Source organism: Balaenoptera borealis, assembly GCF_965194805.1.
Source record: "Balaenoptera borealis genome assembly, chromosome: 3".
Classification (NCBI taxonomy): Eukaryota; Metazoa; Chordata; class Mammalia; order Artiodactyla; family Balaenopteridae; genus Balaenoptera; species Balaenoptera borealis.
The window spans coordinates 104671428-104691476 of NC_138866.1; the positions used below are offsets into that span (position 1 = coordinate 104671428).

The window sequence follows — 20049 nt, forward strand, 5'->3', positions numbered from 1 at the left end:
GCCCTCCAAGATGTACATGTCCTAATCCTTGAATCCCTGAAACCTGTTAATCTGTTCCCTTACATGGTAAAAGGGACTTTCCAGATGTGATTAAATTAAGGACCTTGAGACGGGGAGAGCATCCTGGATTATCTAATAGGCCTAATGTAATCACAACTGTCCTAGTAAGAGGGAAGTTGAGGGAGATTTGACTACAAAAAAGAGATGTGTCAGAGTGATACAGTGTAAGAAAGACTTGAGCAGCCATTGCTGGCTTTGAAGATGCAGCCACTAAAAGCTATAAAAGGCAAGGAAACAGATTCTCCCCTAGAGCCTCCAAAAGGAACACAGCTCTCCTGACACCTTCATTTTATCTAGGTGAGACCTGTGTCAGACTGCTGACCTGCAGAACTAAAAGATAATAAATGAGTGTTGTTTTAAGCCACTAAATTTATGATAATTTGTTACAGCAGCAATAAGAAACAAATAGAAATATGTTCAGAATTTGGGGTGTGATACAGTGAGATTGGTTCTGGAAAAGCTGAGTCTGAAGTGCCTATGTGACATCTTAGTAAAACTGGTCAATTGGTAACAGTTTGGCTGTATGGGTCTAGAGCTTAAACTGGGGATGTATAATTATGAATCATCAGTATACTGAGATTAATTGAAACCATCAAAATAGATGAGATTACCATGGGCAAATATAGACAGAATACAGAGGACTTAGGTTGAGGAACAGAGGCCCTTGAAGAAACTGGGAAGGAACAGCCTAAGGTGTAACAGGACAACCAGGACAGTGTGGCATCTAATGAATTAAAAGAATGAGAATGAACTAAACAAGGGAGGGTAAAAGGATGGTCAACAGAGTCAACCGAAAAAGGGCTGTCAAGTTAGGAACTGAGACTGTCCATTATATTTAGCAATGAGAGGTCATGGTATCCTTGATAAACACAAGTTTCAGAGGAGGAGACTGAATTCAATCAACACTTTGACTTAAACCTTGACTTTCTTCTTTCAAAAAAAGGAGGAAGACAGGGTGGTAGCTAAAGAAGGGTTGTGGGTTTCAGGAACGATTTTTTTTAGATGGAAAAAAATTAAGCAGTGAACTATTAATGGGAAAAGGTCAGGAGAAAATGAGAGCATAAAAGAACAGGAGGAAGAGGATAAATGAATTCAGAGACAGGAAGAGATGGTATCCAGGGCCTAGAAAGAGGAGATCAACCTTCAGATAGGCAGAAAGATATTTCATCTGTTGGGAGGAAGGGAAGGAAGACATGGTACAGAAGTGAGGAACTACTGAGTTGGGAATACAAAGTGGTTTTAATTTTGTGGGATACCTACACTGCATCTTCCTACTTCCTCAGAGAAGTAGGAGGTGAGATCATCTGCTGACAACAGAAGTGACTTTAGGAACTTTAGCTAAAGAAGCTAAAGTTAAAAAGAGCATATTTGTTGTCCATTTTCTGAAAACAGAGTTGTATATTCTACTGTCATTGGATGGAATGTTCTTAGCGAAAAAAATAAATGAGATGATTCTGTCTGAAGGCAACTTTTGAACTGTGGTATAGGGAGTAGGAACCCAAGCAGTTCAGTTTCTGAGATCACTGTCTGAGAAGGCAAAGTACCAAAAGGAAGGAAGACACAGAAATATCTTCAAAATCTATACAAATCCCTACATAGATTTGGAATCTACTGCTGAGTATTAAACTATATATGGGTAGAGGAAAACTCCATGAGGCTGGGAAAAGAACTACCAGGGAACTGTAACTGACTGTGACATGTTCAAATTCCAATCAGACAGCACTGAGAGATCTCAGTCAACACCCAAGGAATGCAGTACAGACACTAGAGTGGTAACATTCTAGTATAAAAGCTGAACTAACTCTAGAGTAAAGTCTAGCTATTCTAGACTTGCCCCAACAAAGCTTAAACACAGCCTCGAAAGGATCAAACTAATCTGCAAGTAGTTTAGCTGCCAGCCAAAGAAAACTGCAATACATTTTAAAGAAAGAGAACAAAATCTAGACATTCTAAATAAATACTAAACTAAAAATTACTAGATATGGAAAGAAGCAGAAAAACGTGATCCCATAATTGCAACAAAAACTCAGTAAATAAAAAGAGACTTAGAGATAATATAACTAGCAAACAAGGACTTTAAAATAGCTATTATAAACATGCCCAAGGATATAACAAGGAAAGAAATGGAGGATATATAAAAAAAAATAACCACGTGAAATTTCTAGAACTTAAAAAATACAAGGTCTAAAATGGGTAATTCACTGAATAGAATTATAGCAGATTAGACACTTTAAGAAGATTAAGGAATGGGATAATAATAATAAAGAAATATAAACTATCCAAAATGAAGCAAAAAGAGAAAAAAATAAACATAGCCTTAGTGTCCTGTGGAAAATTACTGAGGAATGCAACGTAAGCATAGTTTGAGTCCCAGGATGGAAGGGGGCGAAGAAGAGTATTTGAATGGCTGGAAATTTTTGAAAGTTGATGAAAAATTATGAGCCCACAGGTTTGAGGAAGCTCAGTAAACCACAAGCAGGACAAAAACAAAGAAAACCATACTAAGGTTATAAAATTGCTGAAAACAACTAATAAATAATCTTAAAGGAAGCCAGAGAAAAAAAGAACACATTACACACAGGAAAACAAGTTAAGAATGACAACAAACTTCTCAATGGAGTCTATGCAAGCTAAAAGAAAATGGACCTACATTGCAAAAATGCTGAAAGAAAAAATATCTAGAATGCTATACCCAGTGAAAATACCCTTTGTAAATGAAGGGAAATTAAAGACCTTTTTCAGATAAGCTAAAACTGGGAGAATTAATCAACAGTAGACCTACACTACAAGAAGATAAATAGCAAAATGGTATACATACATTCAACCAATCACAAGACAAAACTTGTCAAACTGGTTAAGAAAGAGACAAGCATATGATGTCAACAACAACAACAACAACAACAAAACACTTTAACTACAAAGACCCAGACTGCTTAGAAGTAAAAGGACGAAAAAAGATATGAGACACAAACACTAATTATAAGAAAGATGGAGGAGCTATGGTGATATCAGACAAAGCAGACTTGAAAGCAACAAATGATACCAGAATTAAAAATAGAAATATCATCATAATAAAAGAATCAATTTATGAAGAATACATAAAAATCCTAAAAATTTAAGCTCCTATTAACAGCTTCAATACATGAAGCAAAACCTGACAAGATCAGAGAGAAAAAAAATTCACAATCACAAATACGAGATTTTAGGCATCCCTCTCAATAACTGAAATAAGTAAAAAAAAAAAATCAGTAATGATAAATATGTCTTGAAAAACAATAACCAACTGATATATACATATATCAGTTTATATATCTATATATATATATATATATAGAGAGAGAGAGAGAGAGAGAGAGAGAGAGGGCGCAGTCCATCCAATAACACTAGAATATACATTCTTTTCAAGTACATATGAAACATTCACTAAGATATACCATAAACAAGATTCAATAAACACTCAACTATTTGGAAACTGATCAGCCTATATCTAAGTGTTCCATGGGGACAGGAATAAATCAGAATGGAAAATAGACAAAAAATTTAATTGAAAGATAATGAAAACACAACATAATTTATGGAATGTAGCTAAACCAGTGCTTAGAGGATAATCTGTAGCATTAAATGCTTACAATGAAAAGAAAAAAAGTTTAAAATTTCCTTATTGAGGGGCTAGAAAACTAAGGGTAAATTAAAGCCAAGTAAAGCAGAAGAAAAAAAAAAATAACACATACTAGAGGAGAAAGAAACAAAATGGAAAACTGACAATCAAGAAAGAAAATAAATGAAGCCAAAAGTTTATTTACAAAGTAACAAAATTATTTAATATAACTAATTTTATTTATAAAATTTTTAAAACTCTAGCTAAATTAATCAAGAAAAAAGAAGATACAAATGGCCATTATCAGAAATGAAAGGAAACTGCTACAAATCTTACAGATAGTAAAGGATGATAAGGAAATATTATGAACATTACACTAACAAATTCACTAACATAGGAAACATGAACAAATTCCTTGAAAGACACAAACACCAAAACTGCATGAAGAAAAAATTTAAGAATTTAATAACCTTATAATAATTAAAGAAACTGATTTCATAACTAAAACCTTTTCCACAGATAGTTTCACTAGTGACCTCTACCATAAACATTTAAGGAAGAGGGAATTCCCTGGCAGTCCAGTGGTTAGGACTTTGTGCTCTCACTGCCGCGGTCCAGGTGAGGGCCTGGGTTCAATCCCTGGTTGGGGTACTAAGATCTCACAAGCCGTGCAGTGCAGCCAAGAAAAACCCAAAAAAACCCCAAACATTTAAAGAAGAAATAATATTAATTTTAAATAAATCCCTTCAAAAAATAAAGGAAAAACACTTCCAAACTCATTTCATGAGCCAACACTACCCAGAGAGCAAAAACAAAAAGACATTATAAGAAAACAGCAGATCAAAAGTCCTGATTAACACAGACAATAGTCTTTAAAAAAATAGCAAATCCAATGTAGCAATATATAAAAGTATAACACAACATATGGAAATATATGCACCATATGGAGTTTACCAGGGGAATGCAAAGATGGTTGATTTTGGAAAATCCATCAGTGTTAATTCACCTTGTTAATAGAATCATGTAGAAGTACCATGTGATTATTTCAGTAAGTGCAGAAAAATCATTCGATAAAATCCAACATGTATTTTTGATAAAAATCCTCTTAGCAAAATAGGAACAGAAGGGAACATGTTCAACTTGAAAAGAGCATTCATAAAAAAGCTAATGCTAACATCACATTGTAAGGTGAATGAATAAACGGCTTTCTCCTAAGACTGAGAACAAGGGAAGGAAATCTAATTCTCACCATTTCTATTCAACATTGAACTGAAGGTCCTAGCTGTGAATAAGGTGAGAAAAATGAATAAATAGACATTTAGACTGAAATGGAATTAAACTTTTCTTTATTCATGGATAATATGATTGATTTGGTAGAAAATCCAAAAAACTCTACATCTCATATGAGAATTTAGTAAGTCTGCATACTCACAAGGTCAATGTAAATATTAGCAACAAAACATTGGATAACAAACACTTTTTAATGCCATTTGTGATAACATCCAAAATCTTAAAATATCTAGGAATAATTTAAGCAAAATATATATAAAACCTATACACAGAAAACTAGAAAACACTGCTGAGAGAAATTATAGAAGAATCCACTAATATGGAGATATACTGTGCTTATGGATTAGAAAACTTGTCATTAGGATGTCCACTGGCCCCAAATCTGTCAATAAATTCACTGTGATTACAAACAAATCCCAGTAGACTTTTTTTTTGAAAGAAATTGACAAGGTTATTCTGAAATTTGTATGGAAATGCCAAAACCAATTTGAATTATCACATTACCTGATGTCAAGACTTTTGACAAAGCTACTGTAAACAAGACAGTGTGGTGATGTCATAAAGAAAGAGACAGCAATTGATGGAAAAAGAGACTCTAGTCAAAGACCCACACATAATGGTTTTTGATATAGGAGGTGATTGGGGAAGGGTAGACTTTTCAATAAGTGATGCTGGAACAACTGGATATCTATCCATATGGTAAAAAATAAACACTGCAGTTCACCTTACACCAAATAGAAATTTAAAACAAAATGGTTCACAGACCTAATAGAAAAAGCTAAAACTATAAAACTTCTTGAAGAAAACATGATAAAATCTATGTGAGAAAGCTGAGCTATCTAGACCAAATGGAATGAATAGCCAGCAAATCCTCCCCTCAAAATAACTCTAAAATGATGAAAAATTGTCAAAAAGAATGATTTTAGGGCTTTGGAAACTGATGAAAGGCAACAAACTGAGAAGTCTTTGGTCATTAAAAACTGCTGAACTTCAGGTACTGTGAGAGTCTGTTTTACTCTTGCTTGGCGCTTCTCCCATGACCTATCCCACATGGATGAGGCTGACTGTGTTTAAACATAAAAAGGAAAACATGATGACAAGGAATGAAATAATAGGGAATCTTAATAAAAATAGAGAAACTAGAACACAGGGAAAAATAATCAGAAAAAAAGAAACAAAGCCCCAGAGACTAGAGTGATAAAATCAATCATTTCCACAGCTGTGCAATGGCAGCTTCCTATGGAGAGGGGAATTCAAAGGACACAAAAAGTATTTGAAGAAATAATGGCTGAAAAATTCCCAAATCAGATTAATCTACAGATGCAAACTCAGCAAACCCAAAGTAGGATAAACACAAAGTGATCCACACCTACATAGATAGTCACACTGTTGAAAGCAAGAGTAGGTGGGTGAGTGAACAAACAGTGAATGAATTTATGAATGAATCTTGATAGCAATAAGAGAAAAACAACTCATCATGTACCAGAAAACAACATGATTAATGACTGACTTCTCATCAGAAACAATGAATGCCAAAGGCAGTGGAATGACATATTCAAAGAGATGAAATTAAAAAAAAAAAAACCCTGTTAATTAAGAATTCTATCTCCAGGAAAACTATCCTTCAAAACTGAAAGTAAAATAAAGACATTCACAGATAAATACTGATCAAGAGAATTCATTATGAGCAAACCTGCCTTGTAAGAAATACTAAAGGAAATCCTTTAGACCAAAAGAAATTATCCTTAATTCCTCTTTGTTTCTCCCTTCACCTTCAATACGTCAGCAAGCAAGGCCTACTGGCTTTATATCGAAAATATGCCTTGAATTCATCTATTTTTTCCCCATCTTCCACTGCCATCATCTGAGCAAGAGCCTTATATTCTCATTTGGACTTTTCCAATAGCCTAACTGGCTTTCCTGCTTCTACTCTTATCCCCCTACAAGCCCATTTTCCAACAACAGCTAAGCTATTAAAAAACAAACAAAAACAAAAAACAAAAAACAAAACTAGATCATACTGTTTTCTTACTTAAAACCTTTTAATTGACTTTCCATTCACTTAGAAGAAAATACATACTATTTGCCATAGCTAAATAAGCCCTATCTAGACTTTTCTCCTATCATCCTCTCCTCCTTTCATAAGTTCCAGCATACTGGGTTCTTTGTATTCTTCAAACATGCCAGACTCATTCCTGCTTCAGAATTTTTGTACTTTCTGTTCCCTCTGCCTAGTATGTGTTACTGGCAGATCTTCACACAAGACTGGCTTCCTATTATTCAGGTCTTCTCTCAAATGTCATTTCCTCAGAGACTTTTCCTAATCACCCAATCTGAGGTTATCTTACCCACCATCAGTTGTCTCCTTTTGCCTTTAAAAATTTTGTAATAGTATTTATTGTTATCTGAAGTTATAATGCTTATTTATTTTACCATTCATTTAATGTCTACTTCACTCAATAAAATGTAAGATTCATGAAGACAGAGATCTTACTATCACTCAATAAAATGTAAGATTCATGAAGACAGAGATCTTACTATCTTGTTCATCAAATACATATAACTTTAAAACTTATGCTAAAATATAAACACTTCTGAACTCTTGAAAGATTAAAAAAACCCTTTTTGTTCTTATTTAGTATTTTATAAATGCCATATTTAATAAATTATACTAGTCTTCTGTCTCAATTTTCTCAATGAAAAGAAAAAATTCAATAATCCTCCAACATTATCTCAGATACTGAAAAAAAAAAAAAGGGGGGGGCAGGAGGTCTTAGATAGCAACTGTATCTGTCTTGTTTACCACTGTATTCTGACACCCAGACAGGGTCTAGCACAGAGTAATTATGCAATAGTTACTGAGTGATAGATATAAACAATGAGACTCCAGAGATGGGAGATTCAGAAAATGCTCTGGGGGGTGGGGGTAAGGTCGCCCCTCCATCCCCAATCACCACCTCCCTAGATCATAAGAGCACTATTAAATCTATTTTAACAGACTGAATTTCTTGAGGGCAAGGCAACATGTCCTTTTAATGTTGTATCCCTTTTATCTAGCATAGGCTCAATAATTATTTTTTGAAGTAAATGCAAGAGCATCAGTTTCTTCATTTGTAAAAGGGAAGTAACAAGATTATCTACTTCAGAGGGTTACTGTGGAAAAAAAAAGATAATAAAGGTAAGTGAAAAAAAGGGGAAAACATCCCCACAAAGTCCTCTTTCTTAACTATTAGGTTAGAAAGGCATAGGAGAACTGATCAAACTACCTGTTCTCCTATGAAGTACTGTTATCTACTCACCTACCTAGAAACTAATAATAATATCATAAGCTAATAAGATCACATACTATTTCAGCACCAGACACTACAGACACTTACTCCCTAACAAAAAAATGTTAGCTTATAGTGAAGACCTGAACCTGAATAAGAAAGTTCTGATATCACAAATATAGAAAGAGGACTAACTACAGTGCCATTTTGGGGAATCTAACAGTGCAGAGTCACTGAATATTCTAGAGCCTAGGGAACATTCCATTAATAAACACTTCCATGAAAGAAGTCAGTACTATTCCAGTAGTCTCAGTAGCTGCATACTTCTTCCCTCATATGTTTAAGAAAAGATCTAAGGAACTAAAAACATAATCTAAATTTAAACTATTTTTGTGGCTTTAACGCCTGAAGGCCAGCAATCCAAACATAAAAAGTATATTATAGCAACAAAAACCAACCCATAAAGTATTTTAAAAAGCTATCATTTAAACAAATTCTTATAGTCTGTAAGTCAAACCTGAATGTAAACTATTATTGTGGCTTTAATTCCTGAAGTCTAGCAACGCAATACAAAAAATACACTATCACAACAAAACTTAACCCATCAAACATCTTGAATTTTTTCTTTAACAAATCCTTTAAGAGTTATTAGAACAGAAAAATAAACATTCACTTTATTAAATGCTGAAGTGATCTTTAGTAAAAGCCAGTAAGTTTCAAAAACATGCAATTACGTCGGATTATGATTTCATTATTGATGGGATATAGGAAAGTATCTAGACAGCACATAGCCAGTTCACCCCTAGGGTTGTAATTAAATGTCAAGTTTTATTCACTAAAATTGAGTTATACTTAAATATTTACTCAAAAATGTTTTATTTTATAAGTGGGAAAAGCCTTATAACAAAAGAACTTTAAGATTAGTTATTTTACTTACCAAAATGCAGTCCACTTTAGATTGTATAGTTTTGCTAAAAGAAAAAGAAAGTTAAGTTAATAAGACTGATAAATTTATTAAATGTTCAAAGTATTTTCAAACAGACATGGTAATTCGTTATCTGTACTATGAAAAAAAAAAGCAAAACTTCTTAAGATTAGGCATCATACCCTAAAACTGCATGTTTCACAAAGCAAAACAAAAATCTATTTCCCACTCATTGTACTAAATTCAATCCTAAAGCATGATCAGAATATTTTCTGAGTTCACTGCTACAGTCACCCTATTGTTGTTATGCTCTATCTTTGTAAAAGATGTTTTTGAACAAAGTTTGTTTCTAGTGATACATAAAAGTGCAGATGTATTATTACACATAGAAATAGAACACAGAGTTTACAATGAATTATGATTTTTACTGTATGCCTGCCACTCTGGACAATGATTTGCTTAGCATTTAAAAGCCATAATGGTGTAACATTATCTGTATTTCTAAAGACTTATTACAAAGTAGATTCTCTCAAGGACTTCCCTGGCAGTCCAGTGGTTAAGACTCCTCGTTTCCACTGCAGGGGGTGCAGGTTCCATCCCTGGTTGCGGAACTAAGAGCCTGCATGCCGCGTGGCATGGCCAAAAAATTAAAAAAAAAAAAAGTAGATTCTCTTCCCCTCCTCTCTTTCTCCCCCTCCCTCATGTACACACACACACACACACACAAACACACACGCATGGAATCCATAGACATATAAGTGATAATAAAGATTAGCTAATATGGTAATAAGTGGGAGAGAAAGACTATATTTAGAAATAAATAACACAAAAAGCCACTATATAAAAATTTAACTGAACTACTGAATATAAGTGAACAATTAATATATAATACAAATGAAGCCAGTATAAAATAACTGAACTATAATTTGGATTTTAACACATCGAAGTGCAAATGCAATGAAATCATGCAAAAGTTCAAAGACAGTTTATATACTATCTTGAATAGATGTTACAAACCAAATTATTTTCCATAAAAGGTTCTAGAGCCAAATAAATGCAAAAAAAAGTGGTTATTTACCTTTGTATATAGCTATACAGTTAATCTATAGAGTAAGAAAAAATAAGTATTTAAATCACAATTCAGTTAACTCAATCAGTAACCTCAAAATTTTACACCTGTACTTGAATTTCAAATTTCATTATTTAAAGAACAAAGTATGACTGGATTAAGCTCAACTGCAAAATTCACAATGACTGAAAGGAAAAGTAAATGATACCTCTAGGTAAGAGGAACTGAAATCCCCTCCTTACCATCCCACAGAAGATCTTTAGAAGTTTAAAATCTTTGGAGATTGTGTGTATAGCTTCTCACTCATTAGCAGCTAAAGTATGCTGTTTTTCCCTCTTCTTAATAACTCCCACAGTTTCCCTGAGATAAGAACGTAATCTACAGATTAAGAATTGATGCTAAAAAGTAATATATCAAAAATACAACCGGGACTTCCCTGTTGGTCCAGTGGTTAAGAATCTGCTTTCCAATGCAGGGGACTCGGGTTCGATCCCTGGTCGGGGAACTAAGATCTCACATGTCACGGGGCAACTAAGCCCACATGCTGCAACTACTGAGCCTGCATGCCCCAACTAGATAGAAGCCCGCATGCCACAACTAGAGAAAAGACTGAGCCCACGTGCCACAACTAGAGACAGGTCTGAGTGCTACAACTAGAAAGAAGCCCACATGCCGATCCTGCGTGCGGCAACTAAGACCCGACACAGCCAAAAATAAATTTAAAAAAAACCAAAACAACCATTTCTCACCACCTTGGTCTAAACCATTATCATTTCTTTTCAAAACTGTTATAATAACCTTCTATCTGGTCGCCCTGCTTCTATTTTTACATCCCCACCACCAACCTTGTGGGCTATGCTCAACCAAGTGGCCAGAGTGATACCGTCCACATTAGTCCTATGCTCCAAGGTCCTTATCATAGCCAACAAAGCCCTGTATGATCCAGCCCTCTGCTATCTTTCTAATCTCATCTCATATTAGTCTACTCCTCATCCATTCAGCTCCTGCCACGCTGTCCTCCATGCTGCTTCTCAAGGCAGGAGTAGGGCCTTGCACTGGCTTTTTTGGTCAGCATCTAAGAATCTTCTCCCATATAACTTATCTGTTCACTTTCCTCATGACTTTGCTCAATATTATCTTTCACAGACACTTCTTCCCTGACTAATTCCTCATGTAAAACACTCTCCATCACGCTCTATCCTTCTTATCCTGTTTTAAATTTCATTATTGCACTTACCACCATTTTATATTTTTATTAATTTATTTGTTTACTGGCTATCTTCCTTGTCTAGAATTTAAACTCCATGACAGCAGGATTCATCTGTTTTGCTCACTGCTGTATTATCATTTGGCATATGTTAGATGTTCAATAAAATCTGTTGAATAAATGAATGACAAACAGACATTTAGTCCCCCATATAAAGACAACTCTTTGGGACCACTTAAGAAAGTGTTTTTAGAGAAATTAATATGAACTTGAAAATGTGATTATTTTAAAAACAATAGATCTAAATATATTCCCCTTCTACGAGAAACTTGACTGCTCTACAGGATATCTAAGGAGGATGACTGTGACTTCCTATCACAAACAAACAACTTGGTAAATCTCTGAAAAGAATATGTAAAAGACAGCCTTTTAAAGAATAAACTTACAAAGTAAAATGGGAACACATCTAAATCTAGCCCTTCATACTTAACACAAACATGATAGAGGGATATAGAAGACATTTAAGTCCCCTTTGTTCTTCTGTCCAGTCTCACACCCTCCCCTACCTTCCCAAACACAACCATCATTAATCTGATGTATAACCTTCCCAGGTGGTATTTCAATACCTGTATTAGATCTACAAGCAACATACACTATTGCTCCATGAAGCTTTTAAATGTTTATATAAATGCCATTACATTGTATATATTCTGCAAATGTCCTTTTCACTCAACCTTGTTTTTGAGATCTTTCCATGTTGACGCACTTAGATGAAGTCCATTTATTTCAACTGCTCAAAGTAGTCCATTGAATGAATGTATCAAATTTATTCATCTATTCCTCTATTGAAAGCCAATTATGTACTTTCCACTTTTTCTACAAACAATGCTGCAATAACGTCTTTGTACATGTCTCCTGGTACACACAATAAAAAATTTCTCAGTTATAAGTCTAAAAGTTGATTTTCTAGGATTCATGGATGTATCTTTTCAGTTTTATTATGTATTACAGAATTCCTCTCGCAAGCACTTGTATACATTCATACTTCCATCAGCAGTATATGTAGTCCCTATTTTCCTGTCAACTTCCATGAAAAAAAAATGTATATACATATGCCATTTATATATGATACATATATTATGTTGACATATATTAAAAACTTACGGGCTTCCCTGGTGGCGCAGTGGTTGAGAATCTGCCTACCAATGCAGGGGACACGGGTTCGAGCCCTGGTCTGGGGAGATCCCACATGCCGCGGAGCAACTAGGCCCGTGAGCCACAACTACTGAGCCTGCGCGTCTGGAGCTTGTGCTCCGCAACAAGAGAGGCCGCGATAGTGAGAGGCCAGCGCACCGCGATGAAGAGTGGCCCCCACTTGACGCAACTAGAGAAAGCCCTCGCGCAGAAACGAAGACCCAACACAGCCAAAAATAAATAAATACATAATTATTTTTAAAAAAAGGAATTCCTTTAAAAAAAAAAAAACTTACCATTCTAATGGGTATGAAAAACTCCTTGTCATTATCCCAATTACTAGCATTGTTGTATACCTTTTCACCTGCTTTTTGACCACATGGGTTCTCCTCCATAAACTGTTGGTTCTTGGCTTTTGCCGATTTTTAAGTGGAGTTGATGATTTCTTATTAAATTGTAGTAGTTCTTAATATATTCTGGATACTAATCTTTTGTTTGTTACATATACTTATCTTAAGTTTGTTAGTGGTACATTTTAATAACTTACTAAAGTTTAAATTTTTGACTTAGTAAAATTTATTAATTTTTTTCCTTTATGACCTGTGTTTTTTGTCATAAGAAATCCTATCTAGCTAAGGTTTTAAAGACATTCTATATTTCATTCTAAAATTTTTGAAGTTAGCTTTTTTGTTTTTGATCTTTATTTTAATCAGAATTTATTCTTGTTTGGTATTTGGCAAACCAGTTGTTCTCTATTTTATTATGTCAAGTTTACATATATGTTTGAATCTGTTTCCAGCTTTTTTTCAGTTTTATTATTAATCTACTTGTCTATACTTAAGCCAACACCACACTTTGAATTTGTACGACACTCCTCAATCATTTTCGGAACAGCCTTGATAATTCTTGGACCTCTCATTTCCAGGTGAGCTTTTTGTTTTTCCAACTCAACAAAAGTCCTAAGAGTTTTATTGAACTGCACTGATGTTATAGATTGAACTGGGGGAGTTGACTGATAATTTGAATTTATTCTTGTCTGTCCTTTAAAAATGTCATGTAATTTTCTCTATATCTTTTGTTATAGAGTACTAGGTAGTTTGTAGATGGTATTGTAAACTGTATCTCTTTTTTCTTAATATGTTTTCTAATTGGCTTTTGCTAATGTGCATGCTGATGTGCAGAAAAACTATTGGTATTCTATGCTGACCTTATATCCAGCAGCCTTCCTGAACTCTTATCTATTCTAATAGTATGTAGATTCTCTTGTTGATAATAATTTCACTTACAATTAATGAAAATATTTTTCTTCCTTTCCAATCTTTAGACCTCCCCCCACCCCCACCCCCCGCTTCTTATCTAATTACTTTGGCTAAAATCTCTCATCTAAAGGTGAAGAGTAGCAGTGATAGCAGACATCCTTGTTGTTTCCAAATTTTGTTTCAAAAATTTAACATAGGGCTTCCCTGGTGGCGCAGTGGTTGAGAATCTGCCTGCCAATGCAGGGGACACGGGTTCGAGCCCTGGTCTGGGAAGATCCCACATGCCGCTGAGCGGCTAGGGCCGTGAGCCACAACTGCTGAGCCTGCGCGTCTGGAGCCTGTGCTCCGCAACAAGAGAGGCCGCGATAGTGAGAGGCCCGCGCACCACGATGAAGAGTGGCTCCCACTTGCCACAACTAGAGAAAGCCCTCGCACAGAAACGAAGACCCAACACAGGCAAAAATAAATAATAAATAAATAATAAATAAATAAATAAAAAATGTACTTATCCCTTAAAAAAAAAAATTTAACATAATGTATTGTAATATTCCATTTAGTGGATGTTTTACAATTTCCTAAAATATTCTTTGAATAATGGATGTTTTGACTGACTGAACTAAAATAGAATAATGCTTCAATATTGTAATGTTCTGCTTTGAAATGACAAGCTAACTTATATTAGAGTAACCTTCCCACCCTTAACAATTATATACTGTGGATAAAATATAAAAACAAACATTAAAATATAAAAACAAACAAGACCAAAAACAGGTAGCAACTGGAGGGAAGCCATCCTTAAAAGAAGGAACTGCACCAGGTAGGAGCTGTATTTATAGGGCTGTTGCCTGACAGCACTTATCTGCCCACACAGCAACACTCACTCAGGATGGAAGCAGAAATCTGCCTTCTTGCTAGCTGAGGAGCCACAGGACAAAGTCTAGGGCTGCCAGAGCCACTGTAAAATAAAGATGAATCCCAGAAAGGAAAATGCCACAAAATTTCTGTATAAACTATGCCCAAATATTCAGATGACCTTCATTTGGGGAAGACTCCAAGGTTACCAGCAAAAAGCAATAGCTGGAAGGTGTAAAGATGTGAGTTGAGACTTTTGTTGTTACTTAACACAGAAGAGATAATGTTGGAGTTTGAATCCAGCCCTGTTAACTGGCAACCAGGATAAAAAAAATCAACACTCATCAGAGAAAAATAACAGAATCCAAAGTCTACAACATATCACTCACAATACCCATTACACAAGCAAAATTTACCAGAACAAAGGAAAAAGAGACCCAGAGTCAAGAAAAAAAAGCAGCTCAAAGAAACAAAATCCTGAATGACCTAGACATCAGAATTAGCAGATGAAGACTTCAAAGAAGGTATTACAAACACATTCAAGTATTTAAAGGAAAATATGGTCATAATAAATGTACACCTGGGAGGAATCTCAGCTGAGAGATGGAACCAAAACGAAAGAACCAAATGGAAATTCTAGAAGTAAAAAGGACAATATCTGAAATGAAAAATTCATTGGATTACCTTAAAGGAGATCAGCTACAGCAGAAAAGGGGACACTAAACCAGTAAATAAATCAATACATTTTACTGATTCGAAAGGAGAAAGAAAAAGATCTTCAAAATAATAAACAGAGCTTCAGAGATTCATAGTACAATATCAAGTGGTCTAATTATGTACCACTGGAGAAGATAATGAGACAGAAAAATATCTGATAATGACCAGAATTTCCCCAAATTTTGCAAAAAACACAAACTTACATATCCAAAGAAGCTCGGCAAATGACTGGGAAAGAGCATACATGGACTCTGTAATATACTGTCCCATTTCCCCTTTTCAGGAAAGAAGGACTCTGTCCCCGACACCTGCTGGGAGTGCTTCCAGCAGAAAGCCCTCAGTTGTCAGCCCCCTATGGGGATACCTATGCTGAAGAAAACTTCACTCCCTAAGGTCATATCTCCTTCCAGGGACAGCCCACATCCAGAGGCTGATCAACATGTGGGTATTAAAGGCCCAGCTCTTTGTCTTAACTTGGACATCTCTGATGGGCCATTCTAGCTTCAGAACTCTCCGCACTGCAGCTTAACTTTCCCTCTGCTTCCTTCCGATCCATTCCTCTCATAGATGTGAGTCGCCTTAATAAAATAGTTCTTAAAATGTGATTCTTGGACTAGCAACACCTGGGACTAGTTAGAAATGCAAATTTGTAAGTCCCCCTTCAGGCCTACTGAATGAGAAAGCAGAAGCCCCATCCACCAGCAAAGACCTTCCTGTCAGCTTTTTGTGCCTCACTCTTAAATTCACTCAGATGGGTATACAACTGGGGAAAATCTCTAATATGAAAGACAGAACATTCCCCTTATAAGGGGGGCATGAAACCCACACTTGGAAGGAAGAAGACCATGAAAGAAGGAAAAAAATTTTAATCCTCACAAAGGTAAAAACCAAAAATTGGGTACTATATTACTATAAAAAAAAAAAAAGTCACTAAAAAGTGGTGTCTTAGAAATTAAAACTATTGGGCTAAATTTTTCCTGTTTGCCCTTTCAGATCCAATTCCCACCCTCTGCAAAAGGACGTTGGCCTTTATGCATTGTATCTATATGGCTTCCTTCCCTTTTGGTTTCCAGTGGGCTGATATTAGTCACGAGAAGGAGGTAAGAGAGCAAAAGAGAGAGGAGGTATTTATTGCACTTGGCTTTTCCCTCTGACAAGGCAATGAGTTAGTGGCTGGGGGACTGTGGTTCTTAGCTAGTCCTGTAAGACCTTTTTGACTCATTAAACTATGAGCATTAAAACTTCAATCAAAAACAAAAATTAAATATATAAAATTTAAATTAAAAATCTCAAAGCTATCAAACAAGAAATGAGATTATCTATGAATATACTGGGGATTGTAATTATTTTTTCACCATTATTTCAACTTGTTAAGTTTAAGAAAACTTCTTCAGCAGCAGGAAAAATATGCACAAAGATATGATCATCGCTCGATAATGAACCACTGATGCACATTTGAACCTGCACTTAAGTGTTCTTCATTTTTATTTTTGAATAAAACTATTTTGTTAATTTTATCCACAAATAGCTTATGTTCAAATAACATATATTTAACATTCATATTTTTATAAGGTTTTTGACATTTTCTGAATTGTTGATAATTAATAATATTTGATATGCATTAAACTTTTGGTCTCACTGAGTTTTTAAAAAAATCGTTATTTTGTAAACATTTTAATTAAATAGTATCAACCTGGTATTTTGGTATTAGATAAAAACAAAATATCAGGATCATAATTTTGCTGTGCTATTGTAATTACAAAGTTTATGAAACATGCCAATCATTCATCTTCTAAATCTTTTAGTTCAACCTTCGCATATCAAGTCAGATCACCACAATGTTATAAAGTAAAGCTTAATCCTAGACCAATGGAGTAAGGAAAAGGGGAAAACACACCAGCAAGGAGAGCATATAAAAACTTAAGGAAGAGGGGTACAGTTTGAGAAAGCATATTTTGTTTTCCCTAAATCAAATTACAGAGTGAAGCTGGGGAAAACTTTCTTACCCAGTAGGACTACACAAAAGAGAGTAAATTTAAGAAGCACGTGTTTAAAAAACAAAAACAAAAACAAATCAACTTAATCTAAGCCTACTTTACCTCAAAGAAACACTTCACAAAAATACCCTGTAATATTTCCCTTTCTTCAGACTTAAAATATGCTACAATAACTAAATTAACAGTCATGGGCCAAACACACATGGTATATAATAAATACACTGTTAAGTAAAAGGATGCGTGAAAGAACACTTAGAGACTTCTCTTGCTAAAAACATTTCAGAACCTCTGTTTCCCCACTTTAAACAAATTGTTTCTAAACTATTTGTTTAATGCAAATAATATCATTCTAAGAGACTCCCACTCATCTCTTCCAACACCAGTTTGGCCTCCATCCAAAAGTTCAGTACTACTTCTAAATTTATTTGGAGTCCCAAGTTTGAATTCAGACTCACAATTCCTATATTCTTGATTCAAAATTCTTGTGTTGCTGAAATAGAGATCTGTGAACACTAGATACGAGACTTCAGCCACAGAAAATCTGAGGTAGCAGAGGTACCGTGTAATACATCAACCATAAGAACCTTTTGCATTCTAGTCTTGCCAGGACAAATCAAACTCTTACATTCTTCTCTTGTAAAATACTTCTGTTAAAATATATTAAAACTTCAGATCTTTTTTGTGGATTACAACTCAGCTCACAGTCCATCATATAAAACGAATTTTAACCTTACACTTGTCGATAATGAATGTGAAGCATTTACTTTTAGTTTGCTCAAATGAGAACAAATAAAATTTTACATTAAAAAAATAACCATAGTAATAGTGGCTAATTCTATAAAGGTTAAAAGGTGTAGCCAGAAAAATATAAAAAAGAAAACAGAAACTACCCTGAATCCCACTATCCAGACATTTTGATTCAATTACTTAGTATGTAATCTTAAATATAACTGGGATCTGTTGGTGTGGATGTGGAGAAATTGGAACGATTATACACTACTGGTGGGAATTCAAGATGGTAGACTTGCTGTGGAAAACAGTTTGGCGTTTCCTCAAAAAGTTAAACACAGAATTACCATACAATCCAGCAATTCTACTCCTAGGTATATACCCAAAGAAATGAAAACAGCTATGCCAACAAAAACCTGTATATAAATATTCACAGATGCACTATTCACAAGAGCCAAAAGGTGAAAACAACCCAAATGTCCATCAATGGATGAATGAATAAACAAAATGCAATACAGCCACACAATGGGATTATTCGGCCACAAAAAGGAATTAAGTACTGACATGTGCCAAACATGGACGAATCTTAAAAATTTTATGCTAAGTAAGAGAAGGCAGACACAGAAGGTCACATATTATATGATTTCATATATATAAAATACCCACAATATCTAAGAAGACAGATTGGTGGTTGCCAGGGGCTGAGAGGACAGGAGAATGGGAAGTGACTGCTTAATGCATATGGGGTTTCATTTTGGGGTAATGACAAAAATTCTGGAACTAGACAGAGGTGTTGGTTACACAACACTGTGAATGTACTAAATACCAGTGAATTGTACACTTTATTTATTTATTTTTAATTTATTTTTGGCTGCGTTGGGTCTTTGTTGCTCCATGCAGGCTTTCTCTAGTTGTGTTGAGCGGGGGCTACTCTTCATTGTGGTGCATGGGCTTCTCACTGCGGTGGCTTCTCTTGTTGTGGAGCACAGGCTCTAGGCGCGGGCTTCAGTAGTTGCACCACACAGGCTTAGTTGCTTTGCGGCATGTGGGATCTTCCCAGACTAGGGATCGAACCCATGTCCCCTGCACTGGCAGGCGGATTCTTAACCACTGCGCCACCAGGGAAGTCCCTGAACTGTACACTTCAAATGGTTAATTTTATGTTATGTAAATTTTACCTCAATGAAAAACAAATAATTGTTATCATAAAACTAAGAAAAAATCATTTTGATGCTACCGGTGACTAATCAAGAAAGTACTGTTTATTTTTATAACCCAAAATGCTTTAAAAATAGTTACTGTCTCACAGTTCTTATCTGCTTTTATGAACCTTCAGGTGATCTGCTTTGAAAGGAAATTAGCCTGTAGACCAACATTTCTCAATGGGCCATTGACATTTATTGGCATCCTTCTTTACTGTACGAGTTTGTCCTATACATTACAGGATGTTTTGCATTACTAGATGTTGCCCACTAAGTGTCAAGAGACATTATAACAACCAGAAACGCCCCACCTACTACCATACATACCTAGTTAAGAGCCACTGCTCTAGACTGTAGAGAATAAAGTCATTTACATGCTATGTGTTGAGTCACATATAAGATGCTTCCTAACATGCCCAACACAATGCTCCACAAATGAGTCACTTCAAAAGTTCAAACTTCTTCAGGTATGAAAAGTGAACTTCTTGCTTTTTACAAAGGACACGGGAATATCTTGGTTTATTGCATTTTGCTTTTTTGCTCTCCACAAACAATGCATTTTTTACAAATTGAAAGTTGATGAGAAACCCGGCATCAAGCAAATCTACAGGTGCCATTTTTCCAGCAGCACTGGCTCACTTCATGTCTCTCTGTCATATTTTGGTAATTCTTGCAATATTT

At 35.1% G+C, this 20049-nt stretch overlaps 1 protein-coding gene across 5 annotated transcripts in view; it reads right to left on the minus strand.

The window, feature by feature from the left end:
• Positions 1-20049, minus strand: part of RFX7 (regulatory factor X7) — a 151993-nt gene that overhangs the window by 89043 nt on the left and 42901 nt on the right. For all 5 annotated transcript variants that reach the window (XM_082387999.1, XM_082388000.1, XM_082387997.1 and 2 more), the window contains exon 3: positions 9155-9188. In XM_082387999.1, the coding sequence (XP_082244125.1) occupies positions 9155-9188 (34 nt within the window). The remainder of the gene's footprint in view (positions 1-9154; positions 9189-20049) is intronic.